Source organism: Homarus americanus, unplaced genomic scaffold (assembly GCF_018991925.1).
Source record: "Homarus americanus isolate GMGI-L3 unplaced genomic scaffold, GMGI_Hamer_2.0 scaffold23617, whole genome shotgun sequence".
Taxonomy (NCBI): domain Eukaryota; kingdom Metazoa; phylum Arthropoda; class Malacostraca; order Decapoda; family Nephropidae; genus Homarus; species Homarus americanus.
Window position 1 is genome coordinate 4,274,558 of NW_024720711.1, and position 22,185 is coordinate 4,296,742.

General features: G+C 35.3%; 1 protein-coding gene across 6 annotated transcripts in view; it reads right to left on the reverse strand.

Moving 5' to 3' along the window:
• Positions 1–313: 313 nt before the first annotated feature.
• The window catches only part of LOC121860750 (chromatin-remodeling complex ATPase chain Iswi-like), a 43,038-nt gene continuing 21,166 nt past the window's right edge, over positions 314–22,185 (reverse strand). For 4 of the 6 annotated variants that reach the window (XM_042358094.1, XM_042358093.1, XM_042358092.1 and 1 more), the window contains 13 exons: positions 21,683–21,848; positions 20,613–20,827; positions 18,796–18,910; positions 16,794–16,932; positions 15,679–15,827; positions 14,865–14,974; positions 13,607–13,730; positions 10,208–10,222; positions 4,641–4,754; positions 4,044–4,259; positions 2,661–2,822; positions 2,141–2,301; positions 314–1,598 (listed from right to left, as the gene is read on the reverse strand). In XM_042358094.1, coding sequence (XP_042214028.1) covers positions 1,367–1,598; positions 2,141–2,301; positions 2,661–2,822; positions 4,044–4,259; positions 4,641–4,754; positions 10,208–10,222; positions 13,607–13,730; positions 14,865–14,974; positions 15,679–15,827; positions 16,794–16,932; positions 18,796–18,910; positions 20,613–20,827; positions 21,683–21,848 — 1,918 coding nt within the window. In that variant the 3' untranslated portion in view covers positions 314–1,366. The remainder of the gene's footprint in view (positions 1,599–2,140; positions 2,302–2,660; positions 2,823–4,043; positions 4,260–4,640; positions 4,755–10,207; positions 10,223–13,606; positions 13,731–14,864; positions 14,975–15,678; positions 15,828–16,793; positions 16,933–18,795; positions 18,911–20,612; positions 20,828–21,682; positions 21,849–22,185) is intronic. The other 2 variants (XM_042358095.1, XM_042358091.1) reach the window with 1 other exon arrangement.

A 22,185-nucleotide genomic window follows, 5' to 3' on the forward strand; every position in this document is an offset into this window, starting at 1 on the left:
TACAGTGTGTACAGTACTTTTTTGCCTCAGCTGATACTGTAATAGGTTTCATACTTGAAGTTCTCTCAAGTTCTGTTAAACAAGAGCAAATGACAGATTTATGGCCATCCGAATTGTGTCATACATCAGCAAATCACATTTCAAGAGTTAACTACTGAACTGTGCACATCAGTCACTTGTTCATGGCACAAAATTTTTTTTTCTCCTTTCATCTACATTTATTTGCATAGAGCATAACAGCCTGAGTTATAATAACTACAGTGGAAGGCTTAACAAAAAATTTTGCAAAGGTAAAATTAAGTCATATTTCATATATTTTATACAAGTTTATTAAAAAACAATTCTAAGCATTATACATTATTATTGTACTTTATCTAAAACATTATTACAGACATCCTGGACATACAATTATTACCATGAATATTGTGCACTGTTTCACATGTTCATGCTGTAATATCTAAACACCTCAGGATTTAGAAAATCATCACCAAGGGGCCATGCAACTGTTGAATGTTTTCAAATCACAAAATCCATTGTGTGGAATGTTACTGATAAGAACAGCACATGAAGATAATAAACTGTAACAAATGAAAAACTCTTTACTTAATTATTCTTATTAAAAGAAAATGACAAGTTGCTAATATTCACTCACACTTAAGAGGATACCTATTAAACTTCATACCTGAGCAAACAAGATGGTCGAGAAATACAAACTTGATATACAAGGATCATGCCAAGTAACAACTGGTGAACAAAACCATTTCCACTTGGATGAGGATCTTTGCAGTGGCACCAAATATTACACATACATGAAAACAATTCCTCTCTAGGTACCTTCAATGAGAGGATTGTAAGAGATTTCACTAATAATTTAAATGAAGGTATAATTCCATAAAAACCTTTGCCAGAAAATATATACAGTACTTTGTGAAGTGAACTGTCAACCATTTGAGCAGTAGATATTACTAGGCAACAACCATCCATCCTACATGAAGATAGCGGTGATACAAACATTTGGCTTTTTCAACTACCCATTTCATGGATAATAATATTGTACAGAAGACAATACATACATTATCAAAACTTTGTCAAAACATGCTACTATAAAACACCCATTTTTAGAACAGCATTAAGTAGTGGTTGATAAGATGTTTAAGTTATACGAGTACTTGGTCGTTATGAAATTTCCACTTTAAAATACTGTACTCGAGCAGTAATTTCATATCCTTTAGGTGGCAGTAGTAAAAAATAAATCTAATAATTTAGCTTCCTTTTTTAATCTATTTTCCCAACTGCTCAGGCCTATAAAGATTCACTAAATCATCCCATTTTAAATGGTCAAACACAAAGAAAAGAAAATTCACATTCATTCAGCCTTCTTCTTTCGTCTACCACGGCCATCTTGAGTACCTCCAGCCCGTTTTCCTGACTTGATGTACAATCCTCTGGGCCTTCCCTTCTTTCTCTCAGCACGCTCTTTTTCTTCTAGTTCTTGATTTTCACGTTCAATGAGAGTAATTAATGTATTGCACCGACGCTGGAGTTCCAATGCTGTACGACTTTTGATGAACCAATCAAAACGGAATTGGGGTGCAGACCTGAGAAAATAAACATGAGAAAATCAGACTGGATACAACATGTTTTCAACCAGTGTAACTATTTACAAAATAAATTTACATTCAATACAGGAACTTAACCCTAGAAATACAAAGGCAAGCGTTGGTTGACCACGGAAGCACAACTGAGGAAGAACTGTCACTGATGCTCTATACCTTACCCACGATTGTTCTTCTTTTGATAATCGCTCAAAAGTTGAGCATAAATATAAAGACACAGGTGCAGACCAATTCTAAATATCCCTGTGCAGGAGCAGCAGGGAATATGTGAATCATTGCCCTTCTTTTTCTTGTATACTGTGATACTCTTGAACTTGTTCTACCCCTTTTAGTTAACAATGACAGGTGGTTGATTAATTATGAAGGGTGAGAAAGTAAAAAAGATGGATGTGCCTCGAGTGGTGTCCTGAGGAGAATGTGAACAACCCACTCCACCATGAAGAGACAACACAAGGTAATAAAATACTGTACTAAATATAAATCAATTTAACAAATTAACACTGACAAAGGATTGCTTGTCTCACCTGACAGCCGCTCTCAACTCCTCATATACATTCTCTTTATCGAAGCCCAGTTTGTGTAGCATACACACAAGGAAACGGTCCTCCTCTTCAGTGTAATTCTTTCCTTTGTTAGTTCCATATGAGATACGGAGCTGATGGAATGGAGCTCTGTAACGTGCCATCTGTAAAATGGAGTCCGCAATTTATTTGAGAACAGTAAATGTAACTTCTCCTATTATTATCTTAGCAACAAAACTGCATCAAGTGACATTCTGTAATAGCTTTTAAGTTTCACAAGCTATGACATGGACTCATAACCAGTTAAACAATAAATTTGCCAGAAGTTATATCAAATACTTTGATAGGGGCAGTACATATTGTACTAGCAAGGTCAAAACTTAGGTTAAACTTTCTTGCCTGGATAGACACCAAACTTTGGTAGAAAATGGCATATAGAAAGTAAAACAGCGATGTCACTGCTTGAAAGCAAATCAAATCTGAAAAACATATCTTAATTTAAAGATAATTAAAATTTCCTCACCTTAGCATCCAAAGCTTTTTTAATTGATGCCCTACGCTGAATTTTTGCCTCGCCCCTCTCAATTTGTGCCAGAATGCGATCACAGTCTTGAAGCTCTGAACAACGTTCCCAGAAGACTGCCGAGTATTCCATCACCTCATCAGGAGTTTTACCCTCAACTTCCTGCAAGACATTTTTAGACCTTACTCAATAAATAGTGAATACAATGAAATAATGCTTTCAAATTATATGTTTGCTCTTGGTAATAAGTGTCCATTTCTCTAATCATTAACTTTTTTTTTTACTATTCAGAATTTTTTTTAACCCCTACACCCCGGTTGACGTTCCGGAACGCGCGCCTTTTCGCGGCAGTTTGAATGCCCAGCGCGGGTTATTAGGTTCCAGAATGACTATTTGGTGATCATGCCACACACAGGGTAGCGTGGGTGGGCTCAGTGCGGCTAGTATGCATCAGCTTGTCGCCATGGAGAGTCGTTTGTCCATTTTATCACGTTGTATCAACGTAATACTGTATTGCTAAAAGTCGTGTAGTTGTATTGTAGTGTAGTATTACTGGAAAATAATGGCGACAGACTGTGTGTCGCCGAGCACTTTTTATGAAAAGTAATGCAAATAAAATATTCTAAATGAATTATTTATTGAAAATAAGTATTATGATCAGTAAATATATGCATTAATAGCCATCCTGGACACAAAGGCAAGCAGAAAATGGCCGCTAAGTGCATAGTGACCACTGGCGCTAGCCATCAAAACAACTCTGTCCCCATATCTCCCTTGCCTCTGTAGCCCCAGGAAGTTTCTAGAGGGTCAATATATAGTTTTTTCTTTCTTATTTTTTATTGTTTTATCATTTAAAAAGGTTAAAAATTATTTTTTGAAAAATAAATTTTTCTCGATTTACCCGATGTGGGGGATACGGCCAGCGGCACCCTAGCTCGGGGCGTAGGGGTTAAGCACGAAAATAACATTCTCCTATCTTTATTTATTCTTTCTAACTTCTAAAACAGACTTGTTCAAATTGTCATGAACACAGGCAATTTATCACAAGAAAAATCACTCAACTATTTCCATGTCCAAAACATTAAATAAAAGGGCCAGTCCCATATACTGTACATTTTATAAAAACTTATTAGCAATCAAGCAAAACTTCAATTTAAAATTATTTACTATTCATTCCATACCTTCTGCTTCCCTCTCATCTAAGCTCATTCTCATACAATCATACACTGAGTTCATTGGGCACATCGACTTGTGAGCAATACTTTAGAATTACCAAACAACACAAAAGTTTGTGTTACTCAAAAGTTGACCTCTTGCATAAACAATACTAATTCATATAAAGAAAATAAAGAGAAAACGACTGCAGCTCCACATCACACAAACCTTAGCAATGTTTTCAATATCGTCTCGACCAAACTTTTCATTGGCTTTGATGAACTGATTGAAGTCTCTCTTACTCCAATTGAGAAAACCTTGTGTGAGAAGACTGTCCCGCTCCTCCATCTCCTCTTCCGTCACTGGCTCTGCTTCATCGATCTTCTGCTGTTCCTCTTTCTGGATGCGGGCAGCTTCAGCCATAAACTCTGGATTCTTGGGGACCTACAGCACAAATTGGTATATCTAGAACATTAAATTATCTTGGATAAAAAAAATGAAAGCAAGGAATTCAGTTCTTTTATCTATTTATATCTAAGAAGATTATACATTATGAAGTGACAAAAATAAATTTATGTTGATAATGGAACAATGACAAATTCTCAATAGCTTCCCCTTGTTGCACCCGTTTCATGAATATAATGCACCCAAGTGAGTCATCATCAAGGTGTGAATATCACCTTAAAATATTTCAGCAAACCAAATGATCCCATGATACATGTTCATCAAAATGAACTAATGAAGGCAGTGTTGAGCTACCATTCACAAACAAAGACCCTTTTGAGTTATTATATCTCTGCTACATCAAACAACCCATCAACCCACCTTGTAGCTCACAGTCTTGCGGTAGAAGTAAATTTCCTTGTCTAGCAGTTCAAACAGTCTGGGCGGGAAAAACTGGAAGTCCTGAACCACTGGTTGCTTGGGTGGCCGGGGTGCCTGCAGCATCATAGAGATTGTTAATTAAAATTCTCTCCACTGATATTGTATAATTTATTAGAAATTTTAGGCATAAAAAGGCCAGTTGAATGAAATTGTTTCTGAACATATATCTGGTCTGAAATTTCATTACAAAAACCTATAATATACAGTACATACCCTGTACAGGGAATTTTTTAATCAGTGTAAAGTACAGTTACTTCATTATTATACAAAACAATTTCCTTACTCTCATGTTCACAACATTTCAAACACATCACTGGTAATATAAATAAAAGATTCTGAACCTGAGGAAAACTGATTTGTTGTTTTATTAATTAATAAATTCCTTGTGTATCATCCCAGAAAAATCTTTGAATTAAAATATTTTGGCATTCCCTGTACTTCTATATCCTCATTTATTGACCATTAAAGAAAGCAAACATGAAGTTACAGTTAAATTGGCAAGAATTTTATAAAAAAATTTAAATACAGTACTTGACTAATTTTCCAATTACAACTACAGTAATCTTTAAATATATTTTGTTCACAAACACATGAATAAATACTTAGAATTAATACTGTATATACAGTAATGTAGTACTAAATAACCTACAAAAACTAATATATAATTATATACAGTATTTGATGTTATGATTGTAAGTCTTTACCTTTGTGTTAACTGAGCATGCACTTCAATAACCACAGTAAAGCTATCACATTAATCAAAAATATCCAGGACAAGCTCGCATTACTTTGTCAAGTGTGTAGTACAAAATACTCAGTCTTGCATGATTTAACTTGCAAGATTTTATATCTAATTCATCTGCATATGTTAAAATTGAATGTGTGCCAAGGACTATAAATATTTATTTCATTCCTTCCATTTTGTTTACTAACAAGCCATATATAAAAAAATATATACTGTACAGGATATGTGTATTACAACCCAAGGTCTCTGCCAGGACTGAGACCATCAAATACTTTAGCAGAACATTCAATCTAGTCTGATTTTACCTTGATTGCTTTCAACTAAGTATGAAGGCACAAATTAGGATGGAATAAATACAAAAATTTAGTTCGATATCAAACAGAAATTAAAGTGTAAGATAATACAGTCGACCTATTGATGTAATTTTGGAATACAATACTGTACAGTATTATGAGGCGAATCATATTAGCCTTTTATCGGTGCTTCCACAGGGTTGTCTGCCACTGATGAAAATTACAAGCATTGTTTAAATTACTGTACTGTAATTGTTCTAGCAAGAAACTCTGATTATACAAATGAAACTTAAAAACAGTCAATATAAAAAATCAAATCAGCACAACTGAATGTTTTGTACTAAAAATTTGGACACAGTATTATTTCCACAAAATATGGGTTTTAGTATAAAATGGTTAGTTCATGGAGGTTAAAACAGCTTTCCAAAAAATTAAAACAAATCATTCACACACTTCAAAATAAGAGGAAATTAGCCCCACATTTTTCTTTCACATTCTAAATAAAAATAATATATGTTAGCCTTCAAACACATAGGAAGCACAATACCTTTTTTTTTCACTTAAATAAGAATTATCCACCAACACTTTATTTTGGGAAGCATGGGTAAAATTACACTGATGGGAACACTAACAGTTAAAGGAATTTTAGTTAGGGCTGACAGTTCGTGGGGACCTTGACTGTCACCAATTTGATCATCCCACTTGCCTTTATATCCTCAGAGCAGGACACATGCACAGCCTCCCCTAGTGTTCTTGCCACCACTGTTATCACACTCATACCATCATTACCACACATTCCTACCATTGTTACCACACACTCCCACCATTATCACACATTCCTAACATCATTACCACACATTCCTACCACTGTTACCACACAGTCCCACCATTGTTCACACACTCCTACCATTATCACACACTCTTACCACTGTTATCACACACTATTACCATTGTTTTCACACACTTTTACCATTGTTATCACACACTTTTCCTACTACTTCACTTACCACCATATTTTTTTTTACCATTATTACCATATTTTTCTCCTTACAGTTTGTGCACATTCCCACACGAGTTCTTCACCTCGTCACAGGTACCTTTCTTACTCTAATGAATCCCAGCACTAATGTTCAATCACCTACCAAACACTATGTTCTACTTGTTTCGAATAAATTTTCTCTGACACCCTCTGCACACACTCTCAACAGACGTCCATATTACCCATGTTTTCAATCTTTTACTTAAAGAACAAGTCACTACAGTACTACCTGTAACTATAAACCATACTAAATTATAATGCTTAACTAATGAAAATTTCAATCACATGGTGTCATGGGCAACATGCTAATCAATACCATCATGATCAGATCCAACAAAATTAAAATTAGGGAATCTAGGGTACCAAGTTCAGGATATATTTTTGAAGACAATTTTTAGGTATAGTATAGTCTTATTAGGAATAAAGAAGGTAATACTACTTCTCTACAGTTCATAATAGTGTTACAACAGGTATATCTTGGGAGATGTGAGGAAACATTTAGAAACAGTTAACTTCACACTTGTTATTAAAAACTAATTTATCAAACTCAATGTTGAGATTCTCAATAATTTATACCAATTAGTTTCAAAATAAACTTATGTAGATCTCCAAGAGCACCTTGAATAAAATATTAAATAGCTAGGTGACTCATAAGGGTAAAATAAGTAATATGAAAATCTCCAAGCACTGTCATTAGCACAACAGAGGTTTAAGCATCACCAATAATCCAATAGAGGTTTTGTGTGGTAAACAATCAAATTCAACACTTTTAACTTCCTGTACAGCTAGCAAACTGTCCCATTTCCCTTGACAGAACATTGAGGACACTATGGACTTTTAAATGTACTGTATATAAGAGCCATGGAAAATTGGTGTGTGTGTGTGAGAATTGATTTTTTTTTGACAGTGACTAGTTTATTGTGTACCCACCATAATCACCCTGTGAATGGTACTGCAAAAAGAATCACAGAATATAGGTCACAGAAGGTGTGTATAACAGACCCCAGTGGTCAGGATATTGTGGCATTAAATGTTATAGAGATAGGATATTGTAGTACTGAGCATTATAGAGTATTTCCAAGTGTATGTGTGGACACTTATCACTGATGTTTTAACTTAGCCCATCCAGTTTTGAAATATCTGACTTTAATATGTATTCAACAAAATACACCTGAAAAGTTCAATTACAATTTTCATTTCCTTAGCTTTGAGGTGAAACTATCTACTTGGTGAGACAGTACGTGTTATTCCAAAAAGTAGTATTTGTCATATGCACATTTAGGTTCCACACACCATGTACTGAGCTAACCTTATTTCCCCATACAACCAATTCCTTCCATATTCTAGTATTTAGTTCGTCAGTTTTCGTTATCAGGGGCATGTGACATTATTTCCTTGCCTCTTCACTTTGCCATTTGTAGCAAAAAGAAAATCTGAAACGTCCACTCCCAATAGCAGGCAGCTGAGGATTGACTTCCAATATGATGAATTGACCCAGAAATCGAAGATAGCAGACAGTAACCTTGATAAGAAGTGCGATGATTGGACAGACACTTGTAATAGATCTCCTGTTGCATCTGATGTCCTACTTTGTGTGTGACGGGGAGGGAAAAGTGATAAATTTACCCAAAACTTGCTCAGATCAACCTTGGCAAATATTATGTATTTCAAGAGCTGCCTGGCTAAAGGGCTCATGTCATAAACATTTAAAGTGTTTAATTTAGTGTGAAAACCTTTTGTAGTGAATTTAAACAACTATTATATATACTGGAGAAAGAAACTTGACTATCTGGTGGTAATGTTATGACCCTGACCAAATTTCCCATGTTGGAAAAGGGGCACGAGTCAGGTAAAAATAGATCGGAAAATGCTGACAGTCAATTTCAGTCAAGACATTTATGATATGAAATTGCAATTCAAGTCTTATTTTGATCCCTGACACATTTTTTAAGTAACTGACCTGAAATAAGTTTAATACTAACATACGGGCATGTATTGACTGGAGTGCGATAAACTGTATTCACCTTCTCCCACATTACATAAAAAAAAAAAAAAAAAAATTGTTTGCACCACATGTAAATTCTGACACCTTTTACTGTACAAGGCATAACAAAGAGGTTAAAACACCTCCTAAATAATGAGGAGTAGCTTTATGGAGGAGAAAACTGTTCCTCAATGTATAAACTGAATACTGTACTGTATTGTATTGTATATCATAATTTAGTAAACCGAAAAATGTGGATATCTTAAACATAAAAGATGACTCAGATATACAGTGCTAACCAAGGGAAGTAAGCAGAGTTAAAATAAAAGCTACAACAAAATACTATAGAGCCTTATACCTTAATGCTCACATACACCTAAACAGCTACTTCCTGCATCTGTGATATGAGCAGGCCTTCAATTTACAATATTAGTGAGACTGATGCTTATTTTAAAACAGTTGCTTCCACAGGTAGTGCAGACAAAGTCACTGTTAATCTCCATCAAGTGCTTGGGTAAGATGTACCATTGATTGTTTATTTCACCCAAAAACTTCTCTCTGGTGTCAGGGATAATGTGTTTCTCAGCGGCTCAACAAGCATGGTTAATAACTTCAGAGTTGTCATTATCTTTCACATAACAAGTTAACTCCTCTGAAAGTCTTCTCTGATTATGGTGTCTATAATGACTCCTTAATACCAAGATATACAGGTACAGTATAGAATAAAAAATCCAAGTCAGATTTTGTTACACAGTATGTTCAGAAATGGTCAAATCTGGGGGGGGGGGGGCACAGGAGTCATATCTGGGAGTACAGTATATGTGGCATTTGTACCACAATCCATATACTTCATAATGAAATATGTAACATAGTTTTTCTTGTAATAAAGAAGTAGCATACATAACATATTCAATCATATAAGTCAGGCTGTACGAGAAACATATTCATTTCTGTAGCAACAGCTTTTATGAGAACATTAGAACAAACATCTTACCATCCTTCTCATCTTTAAGGCCAATTGGTTGTATATCTTAAGAATAAAAGTTTCAATTATCATGTTATAATTCATTACGGGTCATTACAACTGTAATCCTTATTACATTTTGTCTTCCTGATCATTTAAAGTTATGAGCTATAGGGACATTGATAAAAAAATACTGTCATTTCTCATGCTGTCAAGAAGTGAGGTATATATCGAATATCTATTCCTGATATTCAAGTTTAATCATGACACATTTCCCTCTCCATCATTGATCACTTCTCATTGCATACCGGTATATATTTCACACAAACTTGTGCATTTTTATGTCGTCCAAAGATAATGATGACTCTTCTGAAATCTCACTACTCAAGTGTTCTCTTCAAGCCCCAAAACATGCTCTATACTTCCTTTAAAGCCAAAGAACAAAAAAGCAAATAAGTAAAAGCTCCAGGTGGCCTACTTACTCCTCTCCAATTGGGCTGAAGAGGAAAGTTTTATACTATTAAATTATGGGAGCTTTTGACAATTTGATTTACTATAATATAATCTTCAAAAATTGAATATCTATTAAATACTCCCATTGATTACTCGACAATAAATAATAAAAGCAACACAATTTACCCACTCTTGTGGATTCACAGGGGGATGTGGGAAGAGGGGTAGAGGCTAAGCCTGATGATAAAAAAATATTTGATCTGGGGCATCGATATGACAGTGATCAACTCAGTTTCCATCATAGATGATAATGCTCCCCTCATTTTGCCAAGTCATATGATTCAGCTCATGTCTAATGAGTCAAATGTCCAGAGTAATGCATTAGCTTAGTCATGGTTAAAACAATGATTCCCTTTGTTTCTAAAAAGTTTGACTACTCATTAATATTATATATACAACAATTTCAATTACTAATATCTAGGTTCAATCTTCTCACTGAAAGGTGCTCAAGCAAGGCTAACAACTTGAGTGATTTTTCCTATGTACAGTTCTTGTTAAATGAGTTGAACCTTCTGTCTCTGATGTCTTATGTTTTTATCTCTAACATTACAATAGCTTGGTTACTAATGCCAATGGTGCTGAATCATTTACTTTACTGAACAGGAACAAGATAAGTGAAATTTACAAATTTACAAGAAACTTAAATCAACATAATACTCATTAACGTAGAAAATATATTTTATGGCAAATAATGCTGACCCAAAAAAACCTTCAATATCTTGACACCGAATAATTTTATAGGAAACACCGGTGTCGCTGCCATGACTGAAAAGTATCTGGGGACTACCAAAGAGCCAAAGCTTAAATTAAAGAATATCTAATTATCATGTGGGACAGAAAAGAGAAAACATCCTCGACATGAATCACATCAGAGCAGGAAAACATGAAGCAAGAAAAGGCAACTTATCAAAACAAAAATAAAGGACTCAATAACTACTTGATAAATATGTTGAGGCATATGTGAAAGTGAGGAAACAAGGATGATGTGTGTGGTGGACAAGGAAGAAGTGTGGTGGAAGGAGAGCCGGGAGATGAAAGAAAGATGCATATCAGCCAATTATGAAATATGTGGGTGATAAATTCTAAAAAAAAAAAATTAAATAAAAAAATAAAAATCGGAAGCCAGAGGAAGTAAGAAAAATAAAAATAAAATTGGGACAGAAGAGGTAATGAAGCAGTGTAAGCAAATGTGTGAAAATTCATATTAGTTTTAAGACGAGTAACAAATGATCTAAATGGTCCAGTAATATCAAAAGAATAGATAAAGAATGAGATGGGAGGAATATTCTAATGATTCAATAATGTTTTTAATACAACTAGAAGTAATGTACTGTAACTATATATAGTATGGTAATGTGTATGTACACTTGGTACAAAAATTATCTGCAAAACTTTTTGGCCAGAAAACATGACAATGGATGAAGAATTTTGACAACCTACTGAAACAACAGGATTTGCAGTGTTCATTTTAACATCAATTGGACCCCACCTTGCAGATATTTTCTGTAGTGAGTGTACAGTGCACCCAAAAATTTATATGCACCCCAGGATCCAGTGGATTGTAAAGAGAACACTATGGTTGCAGTTCTTACAGTAGGGTTAGTGTCACTGATTGTGAGATGCACAGTACTGGGTACTGGTAAACAAATTTACAGTACTGTATTTATTTATCTAAATTAACAATATTACTTTTTGTAATAACATCATCAACCCCTGGAATGATAGGCAGCGGTTAAGTGAGGTAGGTGAGAGGTAGAGGATATTATATGGTTCCGTTTTGGATGAGGTGAATCCATCTCCATCAACAAAGGGAGTAGAAAAAGCAGCTGTATTGGTGGTGGTGGTGGTGGTGATAAAGGAGATGGTAATAAGTGGAGGAGGCAATGTGCTTGTTTCAAGAGTAACTGGCGGTTAAAATAAAAATGTACAGTATTAACAATTAAAACATGCTGAAAGGCAGGTGTTTACGTCATAACAGCCTGCTGCAACCACACACAAACATACGAACGCACGCTTCAGGCTTCAACTGCAGAACCACCACCATCACAAATGCTATCAGTCAACTCATGGAGCATTTTATATCATCCAACAAGACAGAAAAATGGAAAATTATTAAATAACTTCTACATTCTCAACTATTTTTGTTTTCTTTTTCCTATAATAATTAAATGTAGCATTACAATATGATGCTACAGTAAATCTTACAATAAAAATGTTTTAATAATGAAAATTTGCAGCAAGAAATACTGAGGTGTGTGTATATTGCTACGGCCTGCTGGCACCACACCCACACTAACAAACGGACAAAAGGAGATATTACCAACCAAGGGATTAGTATCAGCTGGCATATTCGGGGATTTCATTGGCGATGACACTGTATACTGTACTTGTCAGAATTTTATATACTACATCACCTGGGACACAAATTAACTCATAAAAGAGTGGAAAGAGCACTATATTATCACACTATTGCAGGCTATTTAAACAAGAGAGCACAACAGAATGATAGGCTAAGTGCATGTGGTTGAAATTGATATTTTTTGGGGGAGCAAATAAAGAATTTCTGGAGTGAATGGAAAAATGGGGAAACAGCATGTAACAATATTGTAAACAATGTACAGTAGAGAAAATAATTGGAGTTTTTATGAGGGATGAACAGATGTAGAATACTGTAATCCAATGAAACTGAAAACAATGTATGAATGAAGGCAGTCGAATGAACATACATAAAAGGACCAGATTTGAAGTGGAATGTTATAGAGCACATATAAGGAGCTATAATTATAGAAGATTGGATGAAATACAGTATACCAAAACTGCTAAGTGCATGAAGGAGATTTTGTAGGAGCTTTCAAAGTAGAGCAAGAGATACTAATAAATACAAACTGATAGATACACATATAACAAAGACACTAAATTCATAACTAACAACTCCCTCACATAAGCAATGCAACACTCAGTCCACAGAGAAATGTAACACAGCAATTCTCCCACACATTTCACATATATTTTAGCTTTTTTGGGGGTGATAACACAAGACAATGTAAACTAAAAAGTACTAAAAAAATGACTCGAGTAACGCCAGACATCCTCAGAAAAAAAGAGTAAATAAACTTACACGGAATATATTGAAGAAAATAGAGTAACCACCTCATGACTATTGGAGATCATTAACAAACAAGCTATATGAACATGTCATGAGCAAGTACATTTTAAAACTTTCTGTTTTCTATTTTCAAATTTGCTTTACTCCTCTTAAAAAAATGCATACAACATTCATACATTAAATGATAATGGTGCACTTGATGACCAACTCCACCTCTTAAGTCTCCCAGTTCTACACCTCATAGTAATCAACACTTACTTACCTTGGGTGCCTTTGGCTCTGACACTCTAAGTGCTTCCCTGAAATAGGCATCCACAGCATAATTGGCCTTCCTCTCTCGTTTAGGGGGTTCAATCCACATACCAACAATTGCCTTCTGTTTGTTCCTGAAAATGTAAATGAGAGATTAAATGTGGTTTTAGGAAGAAAATGGGATACCACATCCAACTTTTGGCAATAGTGACAGAATCCATAATGAATGATGCCGATTAAAGAATTGATATCCAATCTGACTAAAGTGTGTGATGAGTTACATTGGACAACCCTATAACTAATATTAGAATAGAAAATTGAAAATATATAATAAAAATCTAAGAAATAAGACTTTGTGAGAGACTATTCACAGGTATAAAAGGTTATAAATGAAACATTGATAGAAATGCAGAACCACAAGTAAATGCACCATAGATAACTTTGATGAAGAAATTTCCAAGGCATAGGGATCAATATAAAATTAAAATCTGATCTGTATCTAAGGAGACAATACACCTAGACACAAATATTATCACTTTGCTTCTTAATTCTTGCCCTCTGATATTTTTATTCCAAATCTTACAAGCCTTCTACTGACAACTGCTATGATGCTGTGGCAGGTTTCAAGACCAAACTGCTGTGATATACCGTACTAATAAATACTTGACACTACGCTCTCCAATCCTTCACATACACTATAGCTACAGTGTCCATCTTACTCACTTCTAGTATTGTACTTCCTTTGTGCCATCCCTCTAATCTCCTCCTTGGTCTTCTCCCCTCCCTCCTCCTACCATCTATCACTGAATTATAAGTTCTTTTTACCAATCTTTCACCTCCCATTCTCTTAGTATGTCCATACCATCTAAGTTAACCCTGGTAAGTTCTCATTCTAACACTCTTTACCACATCTGTCTAATTTATGTAGTCATATTTCTTTGTGTCTTAATCACATAAAATACTGCTCTCAACCATGTCATTTCTTTTACTTTTTCATCTTGCTTCCAAATTTCAACATGCATATACAGTTTTTTTTTATTGTTGAAAATTGTTCAGTGCTAAATGTATTGAAATCCGAATTTTATCATACAATGCCTGCAAAAGGTGTATGTACTTGTGATCAGAAGTAACAGCAGTTGTGACTTAATCTGCTCCTGAAGATAACTCTAATGCACTAAAAACAAGATCATAAATTACTGTTTGCAGATTCATCTAAAAATATCTAATCAATGAAATACTTTGTTGCTCAATCCTACAAGTAAACATACCTGTAATCTTCTCCCTCGAACTGGTAGACAGAGTTGGTAGGGACATCAAGTGTAAACTGACGAAGTGATGACTCCCCAAGAGCCTCCAGCTTTTTATTCAATTCCTCTGTCTGTGAACACACAAAAATCCATATTTTTTATCATCATCTATCAAGTAGACTGGAACAAGCTGAAATGCAATTGGTGAAGTGAATGTGTAATGTAACACTGAAAGACAGGAGGCACCATTCAGCACTAAGGGGGCAGTTGGGCGTTAAGAGTACGTATTGGCAAAGTTGTAAGTGGAGGCAGGCTGAGATGGTTTGGACGTGTGGAAAGAATGGATGAGACCAATTGGTTTAAGAGGTGTATAAGCCTTAATGTGGAGGGAAAGAGAACCAGGGTAGGCCAAGAATGATATGGGGAGAGATTGTAAGAAATTAGATTAAAGAACCTGACAAGAGACTGCAAGAGCCCTTGCAGCATGGAAACCTGCCATCAGGTAACTGTGATTAACTCACGGAAGCATGGAAAACACCCATTAAATGTTGTTGATGATAATGATGATAACACCACACTGAATTTTCATTTACCAACTTAAACATTTAACATTTATCAAAAATTACAATAAGAATTGACCAAAAATTACAACCTATTTGCCAATCTTTCCCAATTAAACATTCTGATTTTATAACCTTAGTCATATTTAAATACAGTACAATATTTGTTCCTATAAATTCTAGTATGTTAAATTTACTTTTCATCAATTTTAGGAACTAGTAGATGAGGTTTACACTTATACAGTATTACAATTACAACTGTAGGTCCCACTCACCCTCTCTTCTCCCCTGCCAATGATAGCATCAATGTCTTCATCAGTGAACTCATCATCTTTGCCCTTGAACACTTCATTGGCGCCATGTCTAATCATAGCCAACATCTCATCCTTAGCCAATGCATTACTCTTGTTATCCATCAAACGACCTGTTTACAAAAATAAAAAGTGCCATTAATTTAACAAGCAATGACGAAGATAAATTTCAAATTCTACCAAATAAATACGATATTGAAATCAAAAGAAAGTTAAGAGTCAACTGGACATAATCCCATAATAACAGGGGGTAAGCTTTAAATTGTGAAAAAAATGGGGTTTCATCATTAAAGCTCACTTTATAATAATGCCCAAGAGGAGTCCCAAGAATATGAACACTCAGATTTTTCTGAATTTTTTCCGAGTAAACCCTTAGATCCATAGTAAGAGGAAGTATATAACCCACAGATCAATTACACCCCATGTAACAACTGTCTATCTAATGAAAGACTTCAGGTCATGGTTTGCCCTAACACATGAGTGTGATTAGTCACAATGCTGAGGAGTTCTTTCTTGTACACAAATTGTACCCCATCTGACAATGCAATACACCAGATTTACAGCAACAACCTTGTTCTTCAAGTCAACCTCAAAGAACATCCCCAAGAAGTAGGTGGGATCCAGATCACTCCTGGTTCTGTTACAAAGTGTATTTTTAAGATCAAACTCTTATTTATAAATCAGGCCAAGTTTGCTGGATCCAGTACATCAGAACCCACTTATCAAAAAGGAAAGAAGCAAGGAAAAGTTCCAAGGGCTGCTTAGCATGCAAACTCAATGGGGAGTTACCAGCCCCATGCCCCCAAGGCTAACTGTCCCAAGGGTAGGCTGTGGGTTTGTTTAAGTAAATCTATAATAAATCCTAATACCAAGTTATTATTTAAGTATCACATAAATAGATGTAGAATTACAGATTTTTATTAATTGTTGTTTGGTCAGTATTACCAATTAATTAATACTCTACTTGATCTTTTGACCAATTCATAACATCAGCGGGGTGACTGTTGAAAACTTACACAACCAACTTGCCTAATGTTTCAATTTCTCATCAACACTTTCACAAAGTTTTCTTCCCTTACCTTGTTGAATAACCATCTTGTCTAGGCGGAGCTTCACTTCTGCACGCTCAACAAGTTTCTCCTCCATTGAGTTCTCCTGGATGAAACGGAACACCTTCACCTGCTTCTTCTGACCAATACGATGAGCTCTGTCCATAGCCTGGAAAAAAATAGTGATTATTTATTAAATTTAATCCTTCCAGCACATGATAAACTGCCTGAAGTGCAGAAAAAATTAACTAAAGCGGTGAATGATTTATATTTAGGACAAGTAACATTTTTCCAATACTAATGTTAACACAGCTGCCCCCATTAACAACAATTTAGTGAAAGGGGCACAACTCTGCTAAAACAACTTCAGTACATTTAGTGTCCTGCACTCTGTCTAAATTAAAATTATCTAAAATTTCAATACAGTGGTCCCTTGGTTAACGAACGCCTCGGTTAACGAATTACTTTCCATAAGAATCTTCAATTTGGTTAACGAAAAAATATTTGATTAACGAAATTCTTACGAAAACATGTCAACATGTTTTGGCTTGCTCATCGGCTGGTAGATTAGTCCGCCAATACAGTAATCGGTTCTAGGGCTTTACATTCGTTTCCATTGCAGTAAATATCAAGAAAGTTGTGCTATTCAATATTTTTCCAAGTTTTATATTAAAATTATTAGTCATTTTAACACTTATTTAACATAATTGCAGTACAGGGAACTAGTTTTTGGTGCACCCATCAGCCACTTCACTCACCCACCAAGGCATCAGTTTGTGTCTCTGTTCAGTGGAGGAAACATCTTGCTTGTTGGTCTCTTGAACAAAGGGTATTTTTACGTCTTTACAGTACAATTATCGGACATTTTGAAATTTATTTAACATCTTGATAATATATAGCACAGTGCAGTGTTGATTTAAAGAAAATATTCTTGAATTACACCTAATGAACTTAAAAATTTTGGGGTGAAATGACGGCATCAAGCATGGGTCCCCTGAAAGGTGATTTCTCCTCCATCCCCACTTCCTTCTCTTCTCCCTTCTCCTCCACCCCCACTTCTAATTCCCATCATCATCAACCAGGAGCCTTCTACATACACACCTCAAAGCAAGTGTACTTTACTGCATTTTTTTTTTTTTACTTTGTAAGTACTTTTCGGTGAGCTGGAACCAATTACCCAATATCCCATTGAAACAATGGATTCAGTTAACGAACACCCTTCTGGAACTAATTGTGTTCGTTAACCGAGGGACCACTGTACTGTAGTATGGATATGTTCTGGACCTTCAACAAAGACATAACCCTTACAAATCTGGTGGTCTACACCTTGTATAGTGATGATATATATTCAAGTGCAGATCATTAAAATAACTATCAAGAGTATTCTTTTAAACAACATTCTGATCTTTGACCTTCTTGTTGATGTCAAACTCATCAAAATTTTAACACTGTATTAGTTACATGGATAAAGTTTTATTCTTTGACTTGAAGTAAAGCTGCGACCTAGACGTTTATCAAAGCATAACACCCAGACAATAGGTTCCTCTGTATAGTAGAACATGCTGGTTACAATGTCTTCGAAGTTTAAAGATCAACGGAATTGACACTTGAAGACTTGTTACGTTAATTACTTCTAATCATCTGTGACCTAGACTAGTAACATAAGACTGGAAGCCAGAGATCAGCTCTTTGGCTCGTCATGACATACCCTTAAGAGGTCTTATTAAAATATCTGTAATGATAAAAGCATTATGCAGCAGACTAAGTTTTGAAATTTGACCTTCAGCAATGATGTTGATATCTATCAAACTAGAAGACAATATGCACACTATACATAACCATCAGACTATCTTCCAAGTCTTAAGTTAATCCATTCGACACCAAGATTAATTACATTTATATACATAGCTACATATTCCAGACAGATGGGTGGACAGACAAGGGTAACATTGTGCTTTCCACACACCAGAGGTGTAAAATTTTAAACTGTTTTGTCTTACAATAATGGTTACATGAAGTAAAACAAAAGTACCTGTAAATCCATTTGTGGGTTCCAGTCAGAGTCAAAAAGGATGACAATGTCTGCAGTGGCTAAGTTAATACCAAGACCTCCAGCACGGGTTGACAACATGAACAGGAACTTTTCTCTGTTGGTGGAAAAATTAATTACAGTAAATCACTTCACACTTAACACTCAAAATAAAAATGTTTCTTAATCCAGTGACTTAAAGCCACTAAAGACTCAGGTATGAAAGGTAGAATCAATCAAAATTTAAGATCAATATTATCACCTGAGCTTTTATTTTCTTTCCTCACAGGTTCTTTTCCATCATTCACTCACTCTTCAAGATGAATCCGAGGTACCACAGTCCTGGTGGCCTGTTTGGAACAGTGTGGATACATCACACTCTATGTTAAGTCCTCAGTACTCAAGGGGGAAGTGGCCAACACTGAACTCAAGAACAGTATCAACTCAACTATCACACCCCATTCACTCCTAACTGATATACTGTACTGTATAATCCCTACTAACCACAATACACATTGCTCTTCAACCATTCACCTAACTTTCATATCCCATTTTCTCCATGCACCAATATTACCTTCGTAAACCCTGGTCAACTCTGTCTGACACTTGCTTTATTTCCACATTTCCATCTAATTGGGGTGCAGCATGTCACCCCAAATATTGCTCTCAAGCATATCACTTCTGTTCACTTCTAAGCTGCTTCTTCCTCTTGCATCCATCATCCATGTTCCACACTCATATAGTAAAGTCAGCCCAACAGTTCTTCTATATTTCTCTAACTTTCCTCTGACACAGCACTCTTATCATTACTGTACCAATTAATTTCTTATCCTCTAATATCCTAAATTCTTCACCCATCTGAAAAACCTCACTTCCTCCACTTCAATAGCATTTATATCTCTCTCTTCTCCTTCCCTACTTACTTTTTTCTTTGCTTCTTTAGTTCATTCATCATTAACTTCCTCCAAGTATGCATTCATCCAAACTCTTTCACTACATCTGTAACCTTTTCTGAATTGCACACCAAGGCATTATCATCTACAAATGGCAATTTATTCACATCCAATTTTTTTATGTGTTCCAATTTACAAACTTACTTGAAAAACCATGGTGATATGACACAGTTTTCACACAGATCTACTTTGGCAATGAACAAATTTCAACAATATGCTATTTGTCCCCACACTTGCTTTTCATTCAACTCTATCATAAGATTTTTCTATATTTGTGACTGACAAATAAATATTATTCCTCCCTTCCAATTTTTTTTTACTCACATTCCTTAATGCAAATGCTTGATCCACAGAATCTCTTCATCTCCAGAACCGACACTGATTTTCCCATAAAACAGTCACCGTTTTTGCAACATTTTACAATAAACCCACCATATGCTTTCCTTGAGATTCTTGGCATCATGAACTTTTCCAATATTTTATGAACTTTTCCTTTATACTGCACAAGGAAACTCCACAGGTTCTCTGCCATTCTTCTGTTTCTCTTCCTTCTATAATGCCTATCCTATAATTTCTCTTCCTCCTCCCATCTTTAGCATTCCAAAGCCTTAACATTCTTAATCTTACATAGAGCTATCTCAGCTTCTCCTCTCCTTACTAATGGTTCTTTCCTTTTCATTAAATGCTGTCAATTCAACCCACATCCCAAACAAGACAAATCTGTCTCTCTCATATGTTGTTCAAAATAGTTTTTCTGCCTTTCTTTTAATTCCTCTAATGTTTGCAGTATATCCCTTCTTTAATTTGTTATCTTAACTTTCTTGTTCAATTCTTTTTATCAGTTTACTGTAAGAGAATAATACTCACGACTCAGGCATATTAAACTCGTCAATCTGTCTCTGTCGATCTTCATGTGCCGTCTGACCATCAATGCGACAATATAAATGCTTCCGCCAGACACAGTAGTCTTCCAAGATATCTAACATACGTGTCATCTGGGAAAACAGCAGCACACGCGATCCCATTTCCTTCAGCTTGGGAAGAAGCTTGTCAAGTACAACCATTTTGCCAGCATTCTCCACCTAGAAATACACACAATACAATACTGGGCAAACTTTATGTTGAGTAGCAAATAGCATACTGCATAAAAGAAATAAAACAGAGCCATTTCCTATCACTTTCTAATCTATATATATATATATACTTTTTTCCACCCTTATAATCCATTTCTCACTAGTGGTGCTAGCTACCCAAAAGTAAGGAGAGCACAAACTCTTCCTTAGGTTCTTATCTCCGCCTCTATACAGTATAGTATTGTATGGTACAGCACTACCACATTGCACAAAAAGCATAAGTATTAAACCAGAAGTATTGTATTACAATCAAATCCTTAACTTCATGGCTGTCAGTCATCATATTTAGCCAAGTTGTCTCATATATATCACTGTCTTATTGTTCTCTAATTTTGCAAGAAATAAAAAATAACTCATTTAGTATGACTGATGGAGAGATTAATTAGTCCCATTCCCAAAAATCCTGTCCACCTTTACTGCTATAAGAATAAAAACATACCAACAGTTTTCATCTTAAGCTCAAAATTATATATACAGTAAATTATTTTTTCTCTCAAAACACATAAAGGCTTATTCTTAAAGAACACACTAGCATTAGCCTTCTTAAAATATGTCCATAAGCCAGAGAAGCTTATTTCTCTTTCCTTTCTGTGTCTTTAAAGGATTCAGCTATAATTATCATAATTTGAAAGTGAGAATTCACAATAAAAATAAAACACTACAATAAGTAAGATAAAAATAAATTTTGAGCCATAATTTACTTTTCTGAACTCATTATTTTCTTAACATTAAGTAAGAGTAAGGCAGAGCATTTAACATTTACTATAGATACAGATGGTACCCAGAACAAAGGGGAAAGCTCACCAAATGGTAATCAGTTGTGTATGGTGGGCCAGGCTCTGCTCCATCAAAAAGATAAGGGTGGTTACAGCACTTGCGCAACTGCATGAGAATGTTCTGCAGACGCATCTTCTCTGTGCGACCAGCACCATTCACAATGTCAATGTCCTTCATTAAGATCTTTGTGTACCTTAAAGAAGAAAGGTGTCAGATAAATTTAAATTCACAAGTTAAAAAGCTGTGAATGTAATACTGTAATGGGTTTCTTGGACAGAGTAACATAAGTGATGGACTAGTAGCATTATCCCTAAAGTGTAGGTGTCTGGTAGCAAACAACATCAGGCATGGGAGAGATGCCAGCTTCAACTTCTGGAAGCCATGCTTTTTGGACTGGGCTTTGGCTTTAAAATTTTCTGAAGACTTCAGCTTCAAAGCCAGAGGCATAGCACTGGCTTCAGCTTTTGAAGCCACAGGCCCGGCTTCATATTTTCATTTTTACACAGACACACTGACCATATAATATACAG